This window comes from Odocoileus virginianus, chromosome 31 (genome assembly GCF_023699985.2).
Source record: "Odocoileus virginianus isolate 20LAN1187 ecotype Illinois chromosome 31, Ovbor_1.2, whole genome shotgun sequence".
Classification (NCBI taxonomy): Eukaryota; Metazoa; Chordata; class Mammalia; order Artiodactyla; family Cervidae; genus Odocoileus; species Odocoileus virginianus.
The window spans coordinates 34,955,088-34,980,510 of NC_069704.1; the positions used below are offsets into that span (position 1 = coordinate 34,955,088).

The window sequence follows — 25,423 nt, forward strand, 5'->3', positions numbered from 1 at the left end:
TCCGGGGACCTTGTGAACTCTTGGAAATTGGGCCCTTTTGAGAGGCTGAAGGCAGGAAGAAACTGGGGTGGGGAGTCAATCTTCACCTCCCCGGAGATGGGGCTGAGCCAGATGATATCATAATGGGCAGTGCCCGTCGTAGAGAGGGAATCAGGGTGGGGGTAGGAGCAAGAAGGCTGTGAGGGAGGGAAGCTGAGAGACCCTCCACAGGAGGGGGTCACAGCAGCTACGGGTACCTGTCGGGCTGTCTGGGAAAGAAAGGGTGGTCACTGATGTCTTGCAGGAGCCCTTGGTAGGTAGAGCCCACCAGGGCGTCCCCCAGACCCCACTATGTTCCTCTTTTCCCGAAAGACCAAGACCCCCATCAGCACCTACAGTGACTCCTACAGGGCCCCCACCTCCATCAAGGAGGTCTACAAGGACCCACCTCTGTGGGCCTGGGAAGCTAACAAGTTTGTGACCCCGGTAAGTGGCAAGCTGGTGTGGGAGGTCTGGGGGAGTGCAGTCCAGAATGTATGGCTCTAGGTGTCTGGATGGCTGATGGTGTGGCTGTCATTGTGTTTTTGTAATTATTTGTAGTTTTGTGTGTATGTGATTCATTTGCTTAGGCATAAAACTTCTAATAATATATATAAAGGAGTACAAGATCCTGCCCTCACGGAACCTTGCTACTCCACCAGGATAGGGGATGGAGAGAGACAGATGATAAGAAATAAACAAGATTGTCCAAAATTCTGTTAAGTAAATCAACATGGTACTGGAAATGAACGGTAACCAGGGAGAGCTACTTATATTGAGAGTGATGGAAGAGCTTTCTCTCTTTCAAGGTGACATTGAGTTGAGGCTGGAAAGGTGAGCGACAGCTAGCTCACCTTTGAGCTATGTGAGGAACTGAAAGAACAGGATTCCAGGCAGAGTGATCAGAAAGTGCAAAGGCCCTGAGGCTGCCTGTGGGCTGTGCCTACAGGTATGTTTTTATGCATGCGTGTCACAGTCTCCTGTAGTTGAAGACAGGTGGCCAAGTGGGATTGTGCAGCTTCACAAAATGGAGAGGAGATGCGTGAGTCTACTTGTGACTCTGCCCAAGGAAGATTATCTGTGTGTAGCATCCAACAAAACTTTGCTGAGTATTTACGTGTGCCAGGTACAGTACAGTTACAACCATGAAGGGCCAGGCATTGCCTCTGAGGAGCTCTCAGCAAGAAATGAACAAAGTGCCCAATGTGAAACATGCAACAGCAGAGGCTTGTGCTGGTAGAAGAATCAGAAAGAAGAGCTCACTCCCAGGACCTGAAGGGCAGGTCTACTAAGAGATCCAGGAGGGACTTCCCTGGTGGGCTAGTCGTTAAGAACAAACCTGCCAATGCAGGGGACACAGGTTAAATCCCTGGTCCAGGAAGATTCCACATGCTGCGGAGAAAGTAAGCCCATGCACCTCAACTACTGAGCCTGCAGCTAGAGAAAGCTTGTGCAGGGCAACAAAGACACAGCGCGGCCAAAAAATAAATTAACTGGTTTTAAAAAAGAGAGCCAGGAGGAGGACACTTCGAGCAGAAGAGATAAGGGCAACGCTGGGTCAGGGACCCACCAGGTACTAAGGACTAGAGCAGAGAGAGAATCCAGCCCTACAGTAAGAGAGGGGCCTGCAAACCATGAAGAGCCACAGGTTGTGTTGAGAAATGCGATCATCATGCTCCAGGTTTTTGATCCTGGGAGTATCATGCTTGGATTGTAAGCAACTCTGGCCACCGTGGCAGGAGATTGAAGGGACTGGGACTGGGAAGGGAAGCCCCACGAGATGTTGAAGGACAAGGGGAGAGGATGTAGGTGGGAGATAAGGAAGCTCTGTAGCAGTGAAAAGGGGAATTTTTTGAATAGGAGGACATTTTAAAAATTATTTTTGTAATTATAAAATAAATATATGCTCAATGCAGAAAATGGGGATAACTAAGAGAAGCACAAAGAAAAAGGCCTATAATTCTCACTACCCAGAATAACCACTGATAATTTATTACTCCATGCCCTTTCAGGAAGCAAAAAAAATTTATGAAGGTGGTGTCATGTTGTATACCATGTTTTGAATCTTGCTTTTTCTGCAAAACCATCTATCAAGAACATTTTCCTGTGTCGAAAATATTCAATAATGTAATTTTAATACCTGTATGGTGTTTTACTTTATGAATGTACCAAAATGTAGTTCAGGAATTTTATATTATTGGAAATTTAGATTGCTTATAAAAGTTTGCTAGTATAGTCATTCTTGTACATTCTTTGTGTAACATCAACTGTTCTCTTAGGATAAATTCATAGATATGAAACTGTTGGGAGAAAGGTCACATCCAAAAAACTTTTGGGGTATAAACTTCAAATTGCTGTGATGAGGTCATAATAATCTACATGCCCACCAGCAAGATATGAAAATGCCTGCCTGCTTTTCCAAACTCAATAGGAGAAAATTTTTAGGAAGTAGGTCAACACATCTTGGTCACCATCTGGATATGAAGATGAGAGAGATTAGAATGACCCCTGGGTTTAGGGCTCTGGAAAACTAGAGGAAGGTCAGTGCTACCAGCTGAGATTTGGAATGCACATTAGAGAGAGGTTTGGGGTTCTTCTGGGGGCAAAAATATTCAAAGACTTCCAGGTAAAGATGTCTGATGGGTAGCTGGATATACTTATCCGAAGCAAAGAAAAGAGGTCTGGGCTACAGACGTAGATTTTGAAATCAACATATTGGTGGTAGCTGAAATCATAGGAGTAATTCAGATTGCCAAAAAAGAGTAAGAAAATGGCCAAGGACAGAACTTTGGAGAACATCAATATTCAAGGGGTAGGTAAAGGAAGAAGAGCCATGAAAGGAGACAGGGTGATAGGAGGAAAAATCCAGGAGAAACCAACAAGACAATATTATTAGACAAAACTCAGTATCAAACGTTGTCAGCACAGAAAGGATCTCTTGGCTGTAGTAACCCTTAGCCATCTGACTATACAGCTTCGTTGAGTGGAAAGGAATGAAAGTCAAATAGCAGTAGGATTAATAATGAAAGAAAAGGCTTCTGCTTCTGACAGTATGGTGGTCTAAAACTCTGAAGGACGCTCCTGCTTACCAAACAACTAGGTCTTGCATAAAATTTAATTTTTATTTGGTTTTGGACTGTCAATGGAGATGAGTGGTAAGTATACTAAGATGACAGGATTGCCCTAAGAACAAATGCTACTATCAGTACTACAAGCAGGAGTTTAAGCCTTAAACTAGCTGCAAGATGGAGCAACTAAACCTGTAATTCCCAAACTGAACCAGAAAATCCAATGATCCCTGGCTCCCTGCCCCACCCCCACACACATGTATATATATTCTGTGTTGGAAAATATCTTCAATGTAGGTCTCTAGGTGCCCTTCAAAGTACAGTCATTCAAGTCTGAGCTCATAATAAGAGATATAAGGTAACAAACCACCATATGATGGAGGCAGTAGAAACAATAAACAATAGCCTTAAACCTCTAAGGACATAAGATATTGGAATTAACAAAGAATACAAAATAAATGGCAACCCACTCCAGTATTCTTGCCTGGAAAACCCCATGGACGGAGGAGCCTGGTAGACTACAGCCCATGGGGTCGCAAAGAGTCGGACACAACTGAGTGACTTCACCTTCACAAAATAACTATGAGTCTTTAAAAATAAAATATGAAATCATCAAAGAGAGCAAGAAATAAGAGATCATGTTCTTAAAAGGACAGACAAATTTTTAAATGAATAGAAATTATAGAAATAAAATATATGTTAAAACAAAAAACTCAATGGATGGTTTAAAGAGCTAATTAGACATAGCTTAACAGTGTCAGTGAGGGTCTTCCCTGGTGGTCCAGTGGTTAAGAACCTGCCTTCCAATGCAGGGGACTCAGGTTCGATCCCTGGTCAGGGAACTAAGATCTCACATGCCACTGGAGCAACTCAGTCCGCACACAGCGGCTGGAGAGGAGCCCACGGGCCACAGTGGTGAGTCCACACGCCACAACAGAGACCAGGCACAGCCGAAACTTAAAAAAAGAAAAACCTGAGTGTCAGTAAAATGAAAGAATGAAATAAATTTTCCAGAATGCAGTACAGAGAGACAGAGAGAAAATATGGAAGAAACATTAAGCAACATGAAAGAAGGGGAAGATCTCACACAACCACTCAGAGTCCTAGGATGAAAGAGCAGAAGGGAGAATAGGCATTATCTGAAGAGGAAAAGGCTCTGAATTTTCCACAACTAACGAGAAATGAATCCAAGGATTCTTAGGTAACTCATTCAAAACTGCACAACACCAGCTTAACAGATGACCTTAAAAATACGCAGAGAGAATTATTTTCAATGCATCTTCCTTTCAACACCAATAAATAAATAAGATAAAGACACTTACAGGCAAATAAAAATTAAAACATTTACTACCATAAGACCTACTATAAAAGAATTTCTAAAGGATATACTTTGAGGAAAGGGAACTAATCACAAAAGGAAAATTTGAGATAAAAGAAGGAATGATGAGCTAAGAAACTGTTAAATGAGATAAATTTAAGCAAAATTGTCTACAGAAAATCATTATAATAATTTTAGCTTGTAAAATTTATTTTTTTTTAGCTTGTAAAATTTAAAGAAAGAACCAAAATATTGGAAAACAATACCATGTAAATTATATATTGGAAAACAATATCATGTAAGATACAAGAATAGGAAAGGAATTTTTATAAAAACTGCCATTATTCAATTATTCACAGATGATACAGTTGTATTATAGAATCTGAAAATTATTCAAATAAGAGAATTTAGAAAGTCAGATGAATATAAGATAAGTCAACCACATTTCTTTACATCAAAAACAAGTATTTTGGAAGCATAATCTTAAAGTATATATCATTTGAGCATCAAAGAGTAAAACTTAGTAGAACTAAATAACAGTCTATGCAAAACTATGCAAAAAACTATGCAAAAAAAGTCTATGGATAATATTATAAAACTTTGAATACTTTAAGAAAATACTTAAATGAAGAGGCATAACATGCTCTTGGAGAGGAAAAGTCACTAACATAGAGATTCAATACAATTCTGATTAAAATCTGAAAAAGATTCTTTGAAGAATTTGTCAAGCTGTTTCTAAAATTTATAGAGAAGAGCCAAGGCCCAAGACTAGCTAAAACACACCTGAAGAAAATGAGGGCTTGCTCTATCAGATAATAATATTTATTACCAATCTACAGAAATTCATAAAGCATAGTATTACTGAAGGGATATACAAACTGATTAATAAAATAGACCAGAAATGGAGCCACACATAAATGGAAACAATATGCAACAGAGATGATTGAAAGTAAAGCTATCAAGATGTATCAGGGTGGGGTAGCTTTACAAATATGTGGGAGGGACTTCCCTGGTGGTCCAGTGGTTAAGAATCTACCTTCCAATGCAGGGAATGCAGGTTTGATCCCTGGTTGAGGAACTAAGATCCCACACGCTGCAGGGTAACTAAGCCTGCACACTGCAGCTACCCAGCTGGTGCCATCTGGAGCCTCCATGCTGCAACTAGAGAAGCCCCCACCCCACAACAAAAGATCTCATGTGCTGCAACTAAGACCCAACACAGCCAAGTAGATAAATACTTTTAAAAATTTGTGGGAGAAGTTAGATTACTCAGTGAGACAACTGATCACCCTTGTGGATTAAAAAAATTGATCCCTAGTTCACCCCAAACACAAGAAGCAGTTCCTGACAAATTAAGACTTAAATATAGCAAGTAAAACTGGACAGCTTTTAGAAGAAATTATATATTATCTCCATTATTTTAGGTTATGGGTGGATTTCCTAAGTCACAAAAGCACTACCTAAGAGATTAATAAATTCAATTATATTAAAATTAAGACCTTATGTTCATCAAAAGACACCAAAAAGAAAATGAAGATGTAAGCCATGAACTGAGAGATGATATAGTAACATGTAACTGACAAAAGAATATGTAGAATGTATAAAGGATTATAATTCTCTGGGTTAAGATTGAGCACATGTTTTGACTCCTTCCTAAAACTCCTCTAAAACTGCAATAAATGGACATTTAAGACATCAGTTCACAAAAATAGTGAAAAAGTGGGACAATGACCACAAAATTTCAGAAGCTGGAAAGTGTGATAGTTAAGTAACTGACAACAGTTCTGAGAAAGCTGAATCCAAAGCTAATAGTGGGAAACACAAGGCATAATTCAATTTAAAACTGTGGAATTTTCAAAAGGTTCAGAAATTAGTAATATTAGGCTTCTCTGGAACTGAAGATGGGACAGGACCAAGGCTGAAACAATGATTTGAACGCTGTTAAAAAGCAATTAAAGGGACTCCTCTGGTGGTCCGGTGGTTAAGACTGCACACTGCCAGTGCAGAGTGTACAGGTTTGATCCCTGGCTGGGGGAATTTGGAAACTAGGATCCTGCATAATGCTTGGCTTGAACAAAATAAAAAGAAACAATTAAAACCACTAACTTCCTCCTCTACTCCATGCCATAAGGTGACTACTTGCCCATCTCTGCAAAAGTCAGAAGGCTCATTTTTCTGGCAAGGATCTCAGGACTGGGAATTCCAGGCCCAGCTAAGGTCAGGGTACCATATTGAAAACAGGTGAATCTCCATATGCTGAATGCTAAAACCCCCAGCAGCCGTATTCTCCACTAGGTTCTCAAAACACTGGCAGCTAGGTACAACTCTCAAGCCAAAGATTGAAAGAATCTCTTCAGAGAGATCTGATCAACCCAAGAGAAAAGACTTAACAGATACTGACAGAGTTTGCAACAAATAGTCTAGCCAGACCTGCCTACAATGATGCCCACCCACAGCTCAAAGCCTTCAGTAAGTTTTTATAGTCTCCTATTCATGAACAGACAATCAAAGATTATAAATATCTGAGGGAAGCCTCAAAGGGAAACGCGGAAGATATCTATGGGCTCTTTTAAATGACTACGTGTGTGTGCGTGCGCGCCTGTGTGCAGGCACACGTGTCTGTGGGTTTGTGAGCATGTCTGAGTGTCTATGGATGTGTGAGCATGTCTGACTGTTTTTGCATAGATGTACATCTATCTGTACATGTGTCTATGAGTGTATCTGGGTGCACAGATCTCTGTGTATGTCTGGACGTGCATGTGTTTGTGTGTGTGTAAAACTCAGGGGAGTGCTAAGTCTTGGGGCCCCTCCACCCCCATGGAGTATGACCATGCAGGATCTGCCCACAGAACAAAACCTCAGCTAGCATGGAGGATTCAAGAAGCCCCTCAGCTGAGGGATTTTCAGGGGCCTAGGAGGGCTAGGAGCAGCAGGTCTCACCCCTGGCCAAGAGAAATCTCTGCTTTTTAGATCACATGGGGGAAGTGTGGTAGCAACGTCAGCACCCCAGCACCTTGCTGCCCGCCATGATGAGGAAGTCCTTTCTGGTATTTGACCTTGCTGGGTGTCCCACCTCTGTAACCCAGCTGCCTTTCATCCTGGATGCCTACAGAGACACGGGCCCACAACTAACCTGGCAATCTACATTTAGCTGTAAAGAAGGGAGCCCCCAAGGGGAGACGATCTGGAATTTGGGGTGATAGGATAAGATGAGGTGAACCCCAAGAAGCAGAGGGACCTAGAGTCTGAACCAAGATCAGGGGAAAAGTCAGGCTAGGATAAAGAATAGCACATCGTGAATGTCAGGGTCAAGCGTAATACTGGTGTCAAGATGAGAGCCACAGCAGAATTCAGGTCAGGCTGGAGTCAGAGAATTCGATTTTTAAAGTAGGTGCCCCTCTGTCCCCATTCTTCATCTCCTTTAGGGTGCCAGATTCTTCGAGAGTCCTCCCTGCCCTAAACACCTGCCTAAGGCAGCCAGCTCCCAAGGCAGCCAGGCTGTCCTGAAGCTCCAGGTTCTACCACAGGTCTATTGCTCTGTTGGGGGAGACCCAGACCCTGATCCCAGGCAGCACACAGTCTGAAAGAAAGAAAACAAGAACACTTTGCTCTGCCCTTAGAAGTCCTAGTCAAGGAAAGGACAGAAATGAGAACATCAGGAAATCACTCTGATTGAGGGCAAATGTCAGGTTCCAAATCCTTAGCTGGAAGAAAGAGTGACTCAAGCAAAGCTGGCCTGGATATCCCTCCAGCATAGGGAGGGGGTGGAACACCCACCTGGGCTGACCTCAAGAGCTAAATCTAGGTCCAGCCAGATGCCAAGGCTGGGGTCCCCATGCACCTAGCCATCTCTTCCCCTCTCCCCTTGCCCAGGGCCTGACTCAGACTGCACAGCGCCATGTGGATCCTGACGCCCTGCAGAAGATGCTCAGGTGTGCTGGGCAGGACTACAGCTACAGGGGCTCCATACCAAGCCACCCCTACTTCCCTGAGAAATACTGGCTCTGTCCAGAGGAAGGTAGGGCCTCACCACTCACCCATTCAGTGACCCCAGAAAAGACCCTACACCTGAACCCAACTTGAATCCTGACCTCCACCCTGGTCCTTATCCCCATCCACAACCTGGCTTTCTATTCTTATCTCCCCCATTCTAGCTTGAGTCCCAACCACCTGCCCTGACCCTGACCCTGACCCCTGACCCTGGAGGAGGAGATCCAGGCTCTACCTTTTGGGAGCTCCCAGTCTGTGCCAAGAAACTGGAAGAGGCCTTGGTCTTATCCCTAGAGTAAGGGAGGGAGCATTAACCTCCTCCAAACAAATTCCTCCATGTGTATTCTGGGTGCCATCTTCTCCCGTCTTCTTGGTGGCCTTGTTCCATCAGTTTCCCCTTCTCTCCTGCATCCCCCTGCCCCACCACACCTCTCTCCACTCAACCTGGAAGCCTTTTCTAATTTTCCTCTGCCTAAAAATTATCTCTTTCTCCTCCCCCTAACAGCCAAGATTCTTGAAAATAAGAATTACTCCTTATGCCTTGTGAGAAATCATCTTTCTCATTTGGTTAGGTGTTTATTATTTGTCTCCCTATACATTCCAAAAGAGCAGAAAGTCCTGTTTTTATTTAGAACAGGCCCCCTCCTTCCAGAATAGCATCAGGCTTCCTAAGTATTTGTTGAATGAATTGATTAATGTTCAATTGAAATTGGGAATCTGCATCTCCTACACTTATATTTAATGTTATTAAAATTGATCTTGTATGGTTCCAGTTACCTCATCCATGGAACTCTTCAGTCTTTTCCTTATGAGACCTACCCTGTGCATTTCATTCTGACAACTCTCTACTTTGTGAAACTCCTTCCCTCCATCTGTGAAAGGAAGATGTGAAACCCCACGAGCTTCTCTGATGCCTCAATTTCCTGGGTCTCTTGTCTAATCATTCTGGAAACATAGGTTTTCTTGGGATGCTGATCTGAGCCCTCCTTTCTCATTTCTCTCCTGGGACCATTTAATTTAACCCACAACTTTAATTACTGACAACTCCAAGTCTTTATTTTTAGCCTTGACCTCTCACCAGAATTCCACTCTCCTTTATCTGATTATGATCAGATTTACCTAAATGGCCCCAAACACTTCAAACTCAGCATGTCCAACCCTCCAACCCGGACCCCCCCAGTCCCAACATACTGCCCCACATGTACACACACCTGCTCTTCCTCTGTGGCCCCTAGACCTGCTTTCCTGATCTCTCAGGTGTGTTCTTTCACACTGTTAGCGGGGTGGATCACAGAGGAACTTACAGGACAGACTTAGGGGACTGCGTGGGTGTAGCTTTGGAGGGTTTTTACATGGGGATTTTCATTTATGATAAGTGCCAAAGTTTCTATGTAGAGATTGGATTGTAGGATTTCAAAATGAGGTAGGAAGATCAATAGACTAATAGCAATAATAATCACAATAATAATGATGATGATAGTCTTCTGCATGCCAGGCATTGTTCTCAGTGTTTTACATATAATAACTTATTTAAATCTCACAACAACCCTGTGGGGTAGATAGTATTATTAGTCCCATATTAAAAGTAAGGAAACAGAGACAAGATGAAATTAACTAGATCAAGGTCACCCACAGTTAATATCTGGCAGAGCTGAAATTAGAACCACATGGGGGATTGGAGGAAGGATTTCATCAAGCGATTTTAAGGAGGCAGAATAAGCAGACTTTGAGCCTGCATGTGGAAGATGAAAGGGAAGATTTGAAAGGAGGACCATTTCCAGGGTTTCCACGTTGGCTGATTCAGAGAGAGTGGTGCTAGGATGAAAAGTAACCAGCTCAAAGGACACAGACCTCACTCAGAAGCTTGCTTTAGGTGGGATTCAGGCTGCATCTCAGTATCTAAGACAAATGTGGGGCCAGGATGGGCTTTTCTGGCCTAAGGGAGATTAGTGGGAGTCCAGCTTTGTGATAGGGATCAGAGGAGAGACATTTAGGGTCTCCCCAGATCCTGGGATAGAATAAGGAGTAATCCTAGAAAAAAAGAAAGAATAAGGAGTAATTTTGTCTTATATATCTCCACCCCTGTGATCAAGCAGACAAATGCAACCCAAACTATCTGTGTGGCAACCCAAACTACCTGTGCAGTAACCGGTATAACACATGGAGGATGGGACCTTACAACTGCTGGAACAAATGTACCACATACCTTCCCCGGCTGCCTAAGGTACCTACTGTGCCCAGCAAAGACGCCTGGGGTCTGGGATGGCACCCCCACCATCTGCCTCCCAAATCACAGGGTCTGACATTTCACCATTAGTTTCTCATTCCTTTCCCACCAAGGTTCCAAGGCCTTTTCCCACTTGTGAGACTAGGGTTTATATTTTCTAGGAAACAAGGGAGCTCGGGAGAGAAGCTGTGCTGGGCCCCTGAGTCCCAGTCTCTAGGAACTGGGTCTCCAAGGTCCCAATGTCTGGCTAGGCTGTGTGGAGACAGGGGCTGGTGCAAACTGCTTGATGTGCTACCTTCCTGAAGCTTGCCACCTGGCCCCTCTCTAGTGGTCTGGCCAAGGAGTCAGTGATAGGCTGAGTCTATCTGCTCCTCTCCTTTGTGATGATAACAAGGACAAAAGGAGGCAGAACAAGGCCCTCCAGAGACAGAGCAGATAGATACAGGACAGTCTTCCAAGGAGATAGGAAAGAGTCCGCACATGACCTCAGGCATCAAGAAAGAAGGAATATGAGAGGATTGCAGGCTATAATAGGGGCTCTTAGCTGTAGGTTGATGGCTGACCTCAGGTTAACTGAACCCTTCTGAATTAGAACTTCCTCAAGAATCAGAAATTTTCACAAGGTCCCCAAATGATTCTGATGGACATGCAACAATGCAATATTTAAAAACTCCTTTTAGAGAGACACGGAGACACAGAGTCGGCTAGATAACGAGGGGTCAAATCAAAGGCAAACGCTGAGACAGGGATGGCAGGGACCCAGGTACAGACCGGGTCCACCTACAGCTCCACTTCCCCCACCTCCATGCCCACCGCCCCACCCCCACAGGGAGGCGGAGTAAACGGCGTTGCCCGGCGACAACCCCAAACACTCAGAGCGTTGGAGAGTAGAAGGCGCGGCCTGGGACTAGTCTGGGTGTTCTGGGAGAACCCACCAAGGGAGGAATTCTTCTGGGTCAGAACTTGAGGTAGCGTTTCTGCCACTTCCAGGAGGCTGGGATGGAGACAGTGGTTCGAGGAATGCCCTTGGTGTATCCTCCTAAGCCGGAGCGACTCAATGCCTACGGTAACAGATGGAGGGAAAGCAGAGGGAAATGGGTAGACCAGAAGGCCGGAGGGATGGAGACTCGAGATATGGAACAAATGTTGAGGGCCCTGGAGTGATTGTAACCCTGTCTCGGCTTGTGTCTCCATCTCTTCCTGTCTCTGACCTCCTCTCTGGCCGTTCCCGTGACTCTGTCTCTGGGTCTCCGGGCTCGGGGCTCGCGGGCGCAGAGCGCGAGGTAGTGGTGAACATGCTGAACTCGCTGTCACGAAACCAGCCGCTGCCACAGATCACGCCGCGCTGCGGGTGTGTGGACCCGCTGCCGGGCCGCCTGCCCTTTCAGGGCTATGAGAGCAGTTGCTCGGGCCGCCACTATTGTCTGCGTGGGATGGACTACAGCGTCTCCGGGCCACCCTGCACGGAACGCCGCCTGCGGCCTTTATGCACAGAGCTGCCTACTGTAAGGTTCGCAGGGCCGCGCGCGCTGTCGCCGGGCTCCGCCCCCAAACAAGCCCCGCCCCCAGAGCCCCGCCCCACCCCCCACCCCCTCCACCCCGCCGGCTCGGCATCCCGCCCAACTTCTAGCTCTGCCCGGCCTGTGCGCCAGACCCCACTCCGCCTCCAGACCGCGCGGTTCCCTTGCTGGGCGCCACCCTGTCCCTTCCTTGGGCCTCATGGCCTGAGCAGACTGCTGAGGGGAGAGACCTGCACAAACTGGGCTCAAGGTCCACCTGGCTCTTGCTTGTCTTCTGGAGGCTCCCCTAAGAGCTTCTTGGAGGCACACACCCCGCGCACCAATTTCATCCCGTCCCCTCGCTCGCCAGCCCTGCCCCCTACCTGGCCACCAGGCCTTGGAGACGCAGGTTCTAGCTTGCGGAGCGCCACGTGTCCTCAGAATACTGTCCCCTATTCCTGGGCCTCGTGGTTGGTACATCGGCAGGGTTATCGTTGGGTTCTAAGAGGGCGAGGAAATGGTGACCACGTGGGTAACAGAAGGGTCTTGGCCTCCTCGGAGCCCCGCACCACCTCCGGAGATAGACAGCCTCCCGTGTTATTGTGGAGGAAACTGAGGCTCGGGCGCTCAGCAGAAGCTCAGATTGCCATCTATCACCCTGCACCTGGCGTTAGACAAGGCGGGCTGAGCCGGGGAGAACTCCAACATCCGCGTCTGCCTAGGGAGCTGCGAAAGGGGGAGGGGGTCCTGAACCCTGTCCCTAACCCCGTGGGGACACCCCGTCCCTCCCCAGGCTGAGAGAGCCTGATGTATTGAGCGAAACTGTGTCTTATCACTCACAAGGTGTGGAGGAGGGAGAAAGTGCCTAAGCCTCAGAAAGTCGCCTCGCCGATAAGCGAGGATCCAGGATCCTCAATGACTGGACCCCTAACGCTCCCCGGAGTACAACATTCTCCGTGGTCCAGCCTGGGAGGCAGAAACCAGGCCTCGTGGGGAGAGGGACTTTCAGGTGTCTTCCTGGAGGCAATACTTCGAGGAGATCTTGAAGGGCCAGGAGGCTGGAGGGGAGGATCTCCGAGCCGTAGGACAGACACCTGAAACGCGGCTCAGGGTCCTGGTCTGGGCTGGGGTGTGGGGAGAAGTGAAAAGGCCCGACTCCTTCCTGCCTACCGTTTCTTCCTTCAGGAGTGTGTCTCCCTGCGAGCACCGACCCGGAATGCAATGTGCTGTTATAACTCCCCAGCCGTCGTACTACCCCTGTCCGAACCTTAGGTAAGTCTGGCGCACACACATGCAAATTCGCACCCACAAAAGACGCTGTAACCTTGAGTGGCGGGGGACCCAGGGACTAGCTGGGGTGAGAACTGTTCGCTGTAATGCACCGACGGGAAGATGACACAAGGGGGCGCTAGTGCCATGGGGAAGTCAAACTGGCAACTAAACCAGAGCCCCAGGAGAGGGCATGGAGATTGGCACTGAAGAGTTACAAGTTGGCAGTGGGGCTTCCGGAGACGGCAATGGCAACCCACTCCAGTACTCTTGCCTGGAAAATCCCATGGACGGAGGAGCCTGGTAGGCTGCAGTCCATGGGATCGCTAAGAGTCAGGCACGACTGAGGGACTTCACTTTAACTTTTCACTTTCATGCATTGGAGAGGGAAATGGCAACCCACTCCAGTATTCTTGCCTAGCGAATCCCAGGGACAGAGGAGTCTGGTGGGCTGCCATCTATGGGGTCGCACAGATAGAGACACAACTGAAGTGACTTAGAAGCAGCAGCAGCAGCAGCAATGGGGCTTCAGTGGGGCTTAGAGTCAAGAGATCAGGGTGTTAGGTTCAGGGCTTGAATTAAAGTTCAAGTTCAGTTCAGTTCAGTCACTCAGTTGTGTCCGACTCTTTGCGACCCCATGGACTGCAGCATGACAGGCTTCTCTGTCCATCACCAACTCCCCCAGAGTTTGCCCAAACTCATGTCCATCAATCCAGTGATGCCAGCCAACCTGTCCTCTGTCATCCTCTGTCATCCCCTTCTCCTGCCTTCAATCTCGCCCAGCATCAGGGTCTTTTCCAATGAGTCAGTTCTTCCCATCAGGTTACCAAAGTATTGGAGTTTCTGCTTCAGCATCAGTCCTTCCAGTGAATATTCAGGACTGATTTCCTTTAGGATTGATTGGTTTGATCTCCTTGCAGTCAAGGGACTCTCAAGAGTCTTCTCCAACACCACAGTTCTAAAGCATCAATTGATGCTTTTGAGTTAAAGGGTAGGAAGTCAATGTTAGGGAGAGGGTATTGGGAATCAAAAATTTAACAGTAGTGCCTGAGGTCAATGTTGGAGCCTAGGGTCAGTATTAGGGGCAAAATGTTGGGATAAGATTAACACTGAGAATTGGAGTCAGATGTATGAGGGTCCAAAAGGGCTGACCCATCTCTCCACACAGATGGGACACAAGTCACTTCAAGAAGACTGGTGGCTCCCAGAGAAATAACTATGTCGTCCACCCTGAGTTTGTGTCTGAGACCTATCCTGACTACCACTGCTGGTAGAAGCCCAGGCTGGCCAGGCCAAGGGGGCTGAACAATAAATAAATTCTTCACCCTAAAGGCTGCCTGCAGCATCCTCACCCAGCAGGATCTGGCATAAGGAGTCAGTCACTCAGGCCTCTGCCACGCCTCATCAGCAGAGATGCAGTTTCTCAAAGTCATCCTGCACTGAGCCCTCCCCACCCCATCATGTCAGTAGTTCCCATGGGTGGCAGTGAGTGCCCTCCTGACATATAACAGTAGCTCTATGAGGGGCATGTCCTCCTTTCCACTCCAGAGCCAAAACTAATGGGCCCACCTAGCCACTCAGGAGGGCCCATTCACCTCCCATCCCAGGAGGGCACAGCTGATATTTCCCCAATATCCTCCAACCTAGATGTCTCATCACCCCCATATCTCAGTGGACCAGAATCCTCCATCCTGCAGTCAGAGTCATGTCCCTTACCCAATCTCTTGATCTCTGTTCCCAAAATCTCCATCACAGCCACCCTAAAGTCTATACAGAACCCCTTACTGCCCTCCCCAACCCAAGTGCAAGGGGTGGGGTCCAGAACAACTTTGGAAGATTTCATGACCAAGAAATCTTTCAAGTCACACAACAAAGCCCTGTTTCTCTGTCCCTCAAGAAGCAAGGTTTGGGGTGTTCTGGAATCTCTGGGATCGTTTGTATTTTTTCACCCCATTCCTCCTAGGTGCAGGTGTATGCTGGGTCACACCCACCTCCGCGCAACACGGGTATTTACAAGGGCAGTCACCAAGGGAAGTGGGTGGGGGAAGACTTTGCAAAATACCAAGCAGAATCTGGGCTTCCCAGTCCCTAACCTCAGACACTGCTGGTCTGGTCCGGTGGGAACTGACAGATCGGGCCTCCCGGATGATGGAACCAAGCTACACTCCGTGGGGTCCTTGATTGGATCCAACCTGCATTGAACCGCTGGGATCTTCCCAGAATCCCCCTACCCTTTTTCCATATGGGAAAAGAGCTGATGAGAGCGTTATCCCAAGACGGCCCCAACCTGCCCAAACCTGGAGGAAAAGGAATCCCGAGAACCAGCTCTGGCCCATTACCCTGAGGCTCGCGCCTTCTCACACACATCCTAAATTTAGTCTTGAAGTTCTGAGTATCCTAACTTTCGGCAGCGGCACTTTCCTCCAGAACTACGCTTCCCAGCAGGCCTCGGGCAGAGCCCCGCCCGCTTGTGGGTGAGCAACAGTCCACCAGGGGCGGGCCTGCAGGCGAGTGGGGCGGGGACTGGGGGAGCGGGGAAGCGGGTGGTGAGCCGGGAAGCACCAGGCAGGCGGCTGGCCTGAGCTGCCCCGAGCTGGGCACAGGGCAGAGGCGGGGAAGGTAGGGGCTAAGGGGCGTGGCCTCTAGTCCGCGTGACAATGTGGGAGGATGGTCCGACGCCAGCGGCGGAGCTGGACTTCGAGACTAGGCGAGACCGAATGACCGGGGCGTGGCCGAGCAGCCAGGGGGCGGGGCCTGAGGACGGCCTCGGCAGTCCCCAGCGAGGCAGCGCCCTGGGTCGCACCGTACCAGCTCAACTTCTGCGAGCTTGGAGGGGATCTGCGGTAGCCTCCCTTCACCCCCACTTCTGGGGTCACTGCCGTGAGTGAGCCCCGAGGGAAGACCTTGGGTGGAGGGTGCTGGGGGAGTATTTCCTGCACTTTCTCTCCTACAGATGAGTAGGTGGGGTGAACCTAGACACCTGGTCTCCTTTTTTGGGCCGCGGTCACCAGCTGGCGACCGGCCCCTTGACCTCAGTCTGTCCCTTCGGACATTATAGCTGCAGCATTGGCAGTGGGTGTAGGGTATTCCAGGCTGTAGACTCAGTCACTCGATACCCCCGGATCCCTTCGCTGCGCAGGACGGGGAGAGGGGGCCCGGATCGAGTTGCCTTTGACATTTCCACCCCCACCTTACCCCTGGGAATTGTGTTGGACAAACAACTCAACGTGGAATGGCCTCCCCTCAGTTGGGTTGGGCCTGACCCTCCCCATTAGAGCTAGCTAGAGACCGGAAGCCAAGACTGAGGTTGACCATCAAGTGGGGAGAGGCTTGGCTAAGGCAAACCCCCACCTACCAGCCTTAGCCGGTGGTTGGCCAGATGGCGGAGGCGGCAGATTACAGGGGTCTCCAGGGCCACTGTTAACACCGGAACCACAGTCCCTGTACCAGATGCCATTAAAACTGCCACTTCCCACCCCCAAGAAGCCTTCCTGGAGCCAGCAGCAGCACCAGCCCTTGGGAGGACAGGCCTCACCATGCCCACATCCACCCGATGGAAGCCTGTCCCACCCCTTTGGCCACAAAGCTCCTTTCCTCTACTGCATTCAGAGAGCCAGTAATTATCTCCCATTCCTAAAACTTACCCTGTGGGGGTTAAACTGGAATTTTGGACTCAAGAAACCTTGCTATCTGAGTGACTTCAAACAAGCTCCTTTTTCTGTTTGGGCCACTATCTCCTCATCTGTAAAGTGGCACTGCTGCTGTGCACCCCCCGCCCCCACCTAGTTCAGTGTTATTGTTATGGTTCAGGGCCTGTGGGTTTTTGTTCTTCACCAAAGAACCTCAGAACTGTAGTAAGAAAAGATTCTTAGAACCCAAGTGTTTGAAAAGGCTTTTGAGGACACCTTGGTGGCCTCTCCATGCCTCCAGGGGTCATTAGATGGTTGGCTTAATATGATAGTTTTGAGGATGAGCTATCTCTCTTATATTAGATACAGACCCTTTCTCCCTAGATGCCCAGAAGGCACCGTGGTTGTCTTGAATGAATTTTGGTGGCCTGGTCTGCCAAAGCCTGCTTTGGGTCTTGCTTAGCCTAAGGGCTTAAGGGTGTCCATGGTGGCTCAGGTGGTAAAGAATCTGCCTGCAATGAACCCAGGGTTCGATCCCTGGGTTGGAAAGATCCCCTGGAGATGGGCATGGCAACCCACTCCAGTATTCTTGCCTGGAGAATTCCATGGACAGAGGAGCCTGGTGGGCTACAGTCCATGGGGCCACAAAGAGTCAGACGTGACTGAGCGAATTAACACTAGTTTAAGGGCATCAGCTAAAGGCTACTGCCTACACTTTCCAGGACTTTTCTAACCTACGCCTACAGGAAGGGAGTCCATAGTGAAGTGGGGGAATTTTGAAGGCTAAACCGTGTAGGATGAGAGGAAGGGAGTAAGAGGCTGTTCTAGACCAGCTGGAACTAACCAATTTTGAGAGTTAGGGGAAGGAGCTCAGAGAATAAGGCCCTGAGATAGAACCTCACTGGTAGGGGGTGGGGGAGGATATTATTGGGAGCTGTATATTGACATCTGGGATCAAACTTCTGATCGGCACCTGGCATTCTTGATAATGTCTTTGGGGGAGGGGGAGGAGGTGAGACACCCTGAGCAGTTCTGGCAAGTCCTTGGAAGTCTCTGGGGACTTGGAAACAGACACTGGAATCTGGGAGGAGTCTAATTACTGTTTGTCAGTCTCCTCTATCCTCCCCACCATGCCCCCCCCAACCTCCAGCTGGAGCAGGTGGGCAGCTGGCGGGCTGGCAGTGTATATATCTGTGTATGCACCTGGTTGGTGCTATTTCTTTGTTGGACTCTGCCCTGAGGGCGGGGACAAGAAGGGTCAGTAGCCTTGAACAGCAGGTTGGGACATACCTCCTCCCAAGTTTGTGTTTCTCTGCAGTCATATCTGAGTCTTTTGCATACAGTATGCATAAATGTATGTGTGTAATAGTGGGTGTCTGACTGCCAGAGAGTTGGGGGTGGGGAAAAGAAACTGACCCAAGATGGGTGGGTGAAATTTCCTAAAGCAGGTGGCCTGAAGGATTTAGGTTAAGGAAGGAATGAGGTTGGTAGTCATAGGATAAGCCTGGGTGGAAATGGAATCAGAAGGACAGGTGAGACCATGTATGCCTTGAGCCTCAATTTGCAAAGCTTAGTCTTCTGAACATCATGGGGTTCTTGAGCAGCTCCCCGAACTAGGGAGAGATGTAATCTGATAAGTGCTTTAGAAAGATCAGGTTAGTACCTGGGAGCAGAAGGCCTTGGGGGAAAAGAAGTTGAAATCAGGGAGGCCTATTGAGGAAGTGTTGCAATGGTACAGGAGAGAAATAACAGTGCTCTCATGAGGATAGGAGCAAACAGGACAGTGGGAGAGTGCTGGAGACAAAGCCAGGAGGTAACTGGCCCACAGATGTGGGTGCTGGGAGCAGAGCAGGAAGGTGGGCAGGGACAGAGACTTGGTGGTCCTGATGGCTGAGAGTAGAGGGGCATTTGAGAGCAGAGAGGGAGATGTGAGAAGCCTCCAGGCCCTCATACTAAGCTCCTGACCCTTTCCTAATGTCCAAACCCACCCTGCCCTCCCCCCACCCCAAACCAGGCCCTAGGACTGAGTCTGGCTTCAAGTAACTTGTCCAATCTCCAGATTTAATATGACTTCTGACTCAAGATTAAATTCCATGTCTGAGCTGTTCCCCTTCCTTTCTCCTCTCCCCCTCCTGCATGGGGAAGCCAGCCCTATGCAGCCCTATGCACAGTGTTAAAGGTCTCAAGGAGCTTGCAGGCTTATCTGCCTTCTCACAATCATGGCCACCACTCTGGGAGACTAGGCCTTCTCCAGATCCTTCCCCTTCTCATCAGCCTGAACAGCCCCCATGTGTGATCCAGGGAGGCCTGATTAATTCTGTGATCCTGGACAGCTCCCTGACTCTGTCTGGGTTTGTTCCTCCACCAGGAAAATGGAGATGCATGTCATCTGCCCCTCCCCTTTCAGAAAGTGAAAGTGTTAGTCGCTCAGTCATGTCCCACTCTTTGAGACCCCATGGACTGTAGCCGGCCAGGCTCTTCTGTCCATGGAATTTTCCAGGCGAGAATACTGGTGTGGGTTGCCATTCCCTTCTCCAGGGGACTTTCCTAACCCAGGGATCAAGCCCCAGTCTCCTGCATTGCAGGCAGATTCTTTACCTTCTGAGCTACCTCTCCTTTCAGAGTCCTGACTAATTTTGGCAAACAGGGTGCCCATGAGAAAGGGTAGGTAAGGTGCAGACAGAACATCCTGGTAAGAGTAAAGTCTTGACATCCCAGTATACAACTGCCCAAAATACACACTTCTTTCTTACAAAAGCAAATGTAAATACTGTGGAATGAGAAGGCTCAGTGCCACCTCTCTCTTCCCCTTCCTGAATCAGGCCGGCCAGGTTCAGATTGGCTTTGTCGGGTGGCCCGCCTGCCCGCTCCTTCCTTAACTGGGGGCTGATGCCCCAGAATTCTCAGGAGAATTCCCAGACCTACCCCCGCCGCCGCCGCTCTGGGAGCCACACAGGTCATAAGACTCCCGAGACTGTCGCAGCCGCAACCATGTACACCTTCTTGCCTGACAACTTTTCCCCTACCAAGCCCAAGCCGTCCAAAGACCTGAAGCCGCTGCTGGGCTCCGCGGTGCTGGGGCTGCTGCTGGTGTTGGCCGCGGTGGTGGCCTGGTGCTACTACAGCGCCTCTCTACGAAAGGCGGAACGCCTGCGCGCGGAGCTGTTGGATCTCAACCGCGGTGGCTTCTCCATTCGCAACCAGAAGGGCGAGCAGGTGTTCCGCCTGGCCTTCCGCTCGGGCGTCCTGGACCTGGATTCCTGCAGCCGCGACGGCGCCCTGCTTGGCTGCTCTCGCACAGCGGATGGGCGCCCGCTGCACTTCTTCATCCAGACCGTGCGACCCAAGGACACAGTCATGTGCTACCGCGTGCGCTGGGAGGAGGCGGCTCCGGGGCGCGCGGTGGAGCACGCCATGTTCCTGGGCGATGCTGGGGCGCACTGGTACGGCGGCGCTGAGATGAAGACCCAGCACTGGCCCATCCGCCTGGACGGCCAGCAGGAGCCACAGCCCTTCGTCACCAGCGACGTCTACTCCTCCGATGCAGCCTTTGGCGGCATCCTCGAGCGCTACTGGCTGTCGTCGCGCGCGGCGGCCATCAAGGTCAACGACTCAGTGCCCTTCCACCTGGGCTGGAACAGCACGGAGCGCTCTCTGCGACTGCAGGCTCGCTACCACGACACGCCCTACAAGCCGCCCGCTGGCCGAGCCGCTGCACCCGAGCTCAGCTACCGCGTGTGCGTCGGCTCGGACGTCACCTCCATCCACAAGTACATGGTGCGGCGCTATTTCAACAAGCCGTCGAGGGTGCCAGCACCCGAGGCCTTCCGGGACCCCATCTGGTCCACGTGGGTGCTGTACGGGCGCGCGGTGGACCAGGACAAGGTGTGGCGTTTCGCCCAGCAGATCCGCCAGCACCGCTTCAACAGCAGTCACCTGGAGATCGACGACATGTACACGCCTGCCTACGGCGACTTCGACTTCGACGAGGCCAAGTTTCCCAACGCTAGCGACATGTTCCGCAGCCTGCGCGACGCTGGCTTTCGCGTCACGCTTTGGGTGCACCCGTTTGTCAACTACAACTCTTCCCGCTTTGGCGAGGGCGTGGAGCGGGAGTTGTTTGTGCGCGAACCCACCGGCCGGCTGCCGGCTCTCGTGCGCTGGTGGAATGGCATCGGCGCAGTGCTCGACTTCACGCGCCCCGAGGCCCGCGACTGGTTCCAAGGACACCTAAGGCGACTGCGCTCGCGCTACTCCGTGGCCTCCTTCAAGTTTGACGCTGGCGAAGTCAGCTATTTGCCCCGGGACTTCAGTACCTACAGGCCGCTGTCTGATCCCAACATCTGGAGCCGGCGCTACACGGAGATGGCGCTGCCCTTCTTCTCGCTGGCCGAAGTCCGCGTGGGCTATCAGTCGCAGAACATATCGTGCTTTTTCCGCCTGGTGGACCGCGACTCGGTGTGGGGCTACGATCTGGGGCTGCGTTCGCTCATCCCCGCGGTGCTCACCGTCAGCATGCTGGGCTACCCCTTCATCCTGCCCGATATGGTGGGTGGCAACGCTGTATCTGAGCGCTCAACCAGCGGCGGCGATGTGCCGGAGCGCGAGCTGTACGTGCGCTGGCTGGAAGTGGCCGCCTTCATGCCAGCTATGCAGTTCTCCGTTCCGCCCTGGCGGTACGACGCTGAAGTGGTGGCCATCGCGCACAAGTTCACAGCGCTGAGGGCCTCGCTCGTGGCGCCCCTGTTGCTGGAGCTGGCGGGTGAGGTCACTGACACGGGCGACCCCATCGTGCGCCCCCTCTGGTGGATCGCGCCCGGCGATGAAACGGCGCATCGCATTGACTCCCAGTTTCTTATCGGAGACACGCTGCTCGTGGCGCCCGTACTGGAGCCGGGCAAGCAGGAGCGGGATGTCTACCTGCCCGCAGGCAAGTGGCGCAGCTATAAAGGTGAGCTTTTTGACAAGACGCCAGTGCTGCTCACCGATTACCCCGTTGACCTGGACGAGATCGCTTACTTCATCTGGGTATCCTGACCCAGCCCAGGGCCCAGAAACCTAGCAGCCCTAATCCTAGTCTTCATGTAGGCCTTTAACCCTCAAAATCACAACCGTGTATCCCCCAGGAAGTCCCCAACTTTATACCACCCACTAAGTGGGTAATTGACCTAAATGTGCTGGAACTGGCTCCTGTAGTGCGGGGGAGAAGACACTGAAGCAACCACCCCCATCCCCAACTCCAGTGCACAACTGTTACAGCCGTCCTCTCCAGGGGCACTCCAGTCTACAGAAACTCCTTCCCTTGGATGGGGGCAAGAGAGCTCAGAGGAAAAAAATCAGCTCTCTTCCTGTAAAACACAGTTGGGTTTTAAATGCACAGAGAGGGGGAACTTCCCGTGGTGGTCCAGTGGTTAGGACTCCATCCTTCTGCTGCAGGGGGCTGGAGTTAAGTCCCTAGTAGGGGAACTAAGATCCTGCATACCACAGTGGCCAAAACGAAAACAGAAGGGCACAGAAAGAAGCCTCACCTTCTGTCTTTGTCCTTCTGAAATGGTGACTTGGTCCTCTTAAAGGTCCCAAAATAGCCTCCTGCCACATTCTTGGTGTTGGAAAGTGCCAGGCCCCGAGTTCTCAGCACTCGCCTGACCTGTGGCTGACCTGGTCCCACCCAGCTGGCCACAACGGACGGAGGTACTTGGCCAACTGACAAGGAAGCAAGTGGTCCCCTCCCAAAGGCCGGGAGGACAGAGCCATCGTCATTGCCCCTCGTTTGAGAAGAGACTCCTAACCCCGTCCTAAGGCATCTGTGAACACACATGGTTCAGCCCTGGGCCAGGGCCACTGCCTGATGGGCAAAGACTCGCAAGGCCATGCAGGCCAGACTTGGTGCCTTAACTCAAGAACCTGTGTGTGTGTTCTGTGTGTATGTGTGTGTGTGAGACAGAGAGGCACCACGGGTCCCTGGGTCTGTGGAATTAACACAACACCTCTGAGGCTGCATAAGCCTGGAGGGAGGGGGCAGGGAGCAAACTTGAGGTTTCGACCTTGAACCTGGTCCCTTCCTAGGTGATGCCCCCGGGACTCTCATAGAAAATAAACAGCCCTGTCCAGATTTCGCAGCTGCCTCACTCCATATACACATGGCAGAGGTGTGGCTTAAAAGGGAGCCATGTTAGGGAATTCCCTGGTGGTCCAGTGGTTAGGACTCCACGCCTCTTCCAGCACAGTGGGCTCAAGTTTGACCCCCAGTTCAGGAATCCCGCCAGCTGGGTGGGAAAATAGGAGGCAGAAAAGACCAAAAAAAAAAGGGGGGGAAGTGGGGAAAGGATGTTTTTATTCTGGTGGTGGTGTGCTTCAGCACACAAACTGTTGCATACAGTGACACCCACAAATATACACACAGGGTAAGATTTTTCATTTTAGTAATTTTTCTTTGCTAAGAAGAGCAGCCAGAGTTTTTTCTTCCTTTGCAGCTGAGTCTGGGGAAGGAGTGGCTTGCCAGCGGTGGAGAGGTGGGAAATAGGGCAGGGTTCAGCTTCCCTTAACAGCTCTGACAGCAGAATCAGCCCCTCACCCCCTAGAGAATGCATCTCTTTGCCCACTCCTCCACCCCTTTGTGGAGAATTCTTTGTGGAGAATTCTAGTGAAACTTTAGGAGCACTCACTCCTGATTGTACCACTCATCTATAAACTGTGTGGCCTTGAATAAGCTGCTTCACCTCTCTCAGCCTCAGTTTCTTCATCTATAAAATGGTGATAATAATGCCTACCTCCCAGGTTGTTGTGGGAATTATAAGCACAGATGTATGTAAAGTGCCTGGCACAAGTAGGTGCTCAATAAAAGCTATTATAGTAGTTTTTTTTTTTTTTTTTATGCTTAAAAACAACATGGATTTTTTTTCCAGGCTCCAGGTCCCAGCCCAGCTGGCTTGCTCTGAGCACTCAGTTGAGCTCTGAGTTTGTGACCTGGGGGGACACTGTGGTCCAGGAGAAAGGCAAGAGAAGAGACATCTGAAGTGGAATGTCAGGAGCCAGGAGTCCCCAGGAGATGGGGAGTACATGGAATTAGCTTCCCTCTCTTTTTGGTCAAGAGCATTTACCAGTCAATATTCAGTGATGAGCCTTCCTAGGTCCTGGTCCATAGCCATGAGATATGTGTGGAGTGACTGTAGAAGGAAGACATGTAAGCTGGGTCCTGGGAAGTTTCCTAAGTGGCCGGAGAGCATGACTCACACTTAAATGGCCCTCCACTTCAGACTATGCAGTCTGAAACAGTTGACCTAACCTCTCAAGCAATGGCTTCTTTATCTTTAAAATAGAATTTCTAGGACTTATTGAGAAATATCTGTAAAGTACTTATGCAAAAATTGGCAAGGAGTAAGTGTTTAGTAAATGGTAACTCCTATTAACTCTTGATTGTAAACAAGGACTGAAGGAAAACTGCCTAAAACTTGTGCTGTATCCTACTGGGTAGCCTCTAGTCACATGTCACTTCTTAAATTTAATTTTTAAATACATGTAATTAAAAATCCAGTTCTTCAGGCACGCTAGCCACATTGCAAGTGTTCAAAAGCCATGTGTGACTAGTGGCTCACATGTTGGACAGTTCAGATTACAGAACATGTAGCATAAAGTTCTACAGCCCAGCACCAAGCAAGTGTGTGCTGAAATGGCATGGGAGGGTGGGGGTGGGTAAAGTAATCTGGAGGGCCTAAGTCATCTGGCCTGGAGGAGGAGTATCCTTTAGAAGAGCACTGAAGGAGTTCCCTGACTGTCCAGCAGGTAGGACACCATGCTTCCACTGCAGGGGGCTAGGGTTTGATCCCTGGTCATCAGGGAACTAAGGTCCCACAAGCCATGTGGTGTGGCCAATTGAAAAAAAAAAACAAATGAAGTCAAATGTTAAGAATTTTAAGAGGGCATTGAGGGCAGGCAGCTCAGCTGGAGGAGGGGACACGCCATGCCCACTGAGCACTCACTGTCTGCTAGGGCAGGGCCAGAGGGCAGAGTGCCCTTGACCGGCCACATCCCAGCCAAATGGGCCTTGACTTGTAGTCTGGTTTCTAGTCTGGCCTCTGCCATTGACCTCATTAATCACAAAAGCACAGATGAACGAACTAAAACACTGAGAGAAGGAAGAGCGCATTGACTTGAGTCACATAAATTAGTCCCCAAGGCTGGACTGGAACCTGATGTTCTGTATTGAGATACCTAGAATCTGCCACCCAGGCTTCACCCATCTTTCAACAGCTTGGCCCAGCTCCTGTCTGTACACATCCAAGGTTGTGAAATCACGGAAACATATGTCTTTGAAGCAGCCACCCAATGGGTCCGATTCAAGACCAAGAATGTTTCCCTTTCCCCCACTGACAACAAAAAAGAGGTTCAAGAAGTTGGGGGGTGGT

At 49.8% G+C, this 25,423-nt stretch overlaps 1 protein-coding gene across 9 annotated transcripts; it reads left to right on the plus strand.

Annotated features, from left to right (window-relative positions):
• Positions 1 to 208: 208 nt before the first annotated feature.
• On the plus strand, positions 209 to 23,873 carry MYORG (myogenesis regulating glycosidase). Of its 9 annotated transcripts, XM_020905999.2 has the most exons (8): positions 209 to 292; positions 390 to 465; positions 8,278 to 8,422; positions 10,488 to 10,618; positions 11,612 to 11,687; positions 11,897 to 12,131; positions 13,306 to 13,392; positions 19,841 to 23,873. In XM_020905999.2, exons 1-8 carry the CDS (start codon positions 273 to 275, stop codon positions 22,053 to 22,055), a joined length of 2,985 nt encoding a protein of 994 aa, XP_020761658.2. In that variant the 5' UTR covers positions 209 to 272; the 3' UTR covers positions 22,056 to 23,873. The 9 variants fall into 9 exon arrangements, with proteins under 9 accessions (XP_020761658.2, XP_020761656.2, XP_020761657.2 ...); XM_020905997.2 differs by lacking the exon at positions 209 to 292 and having other exon boundaries at positions 331 to 465; XM_020905998.2 differs by lacking the exon at positions 209 to 292 and having other exon boundaries at positions 331 to 465; positions 10,491 to 10,618.
• Positions 23,874 to 25,423: the final 1,550 nt, after the last annotated feature.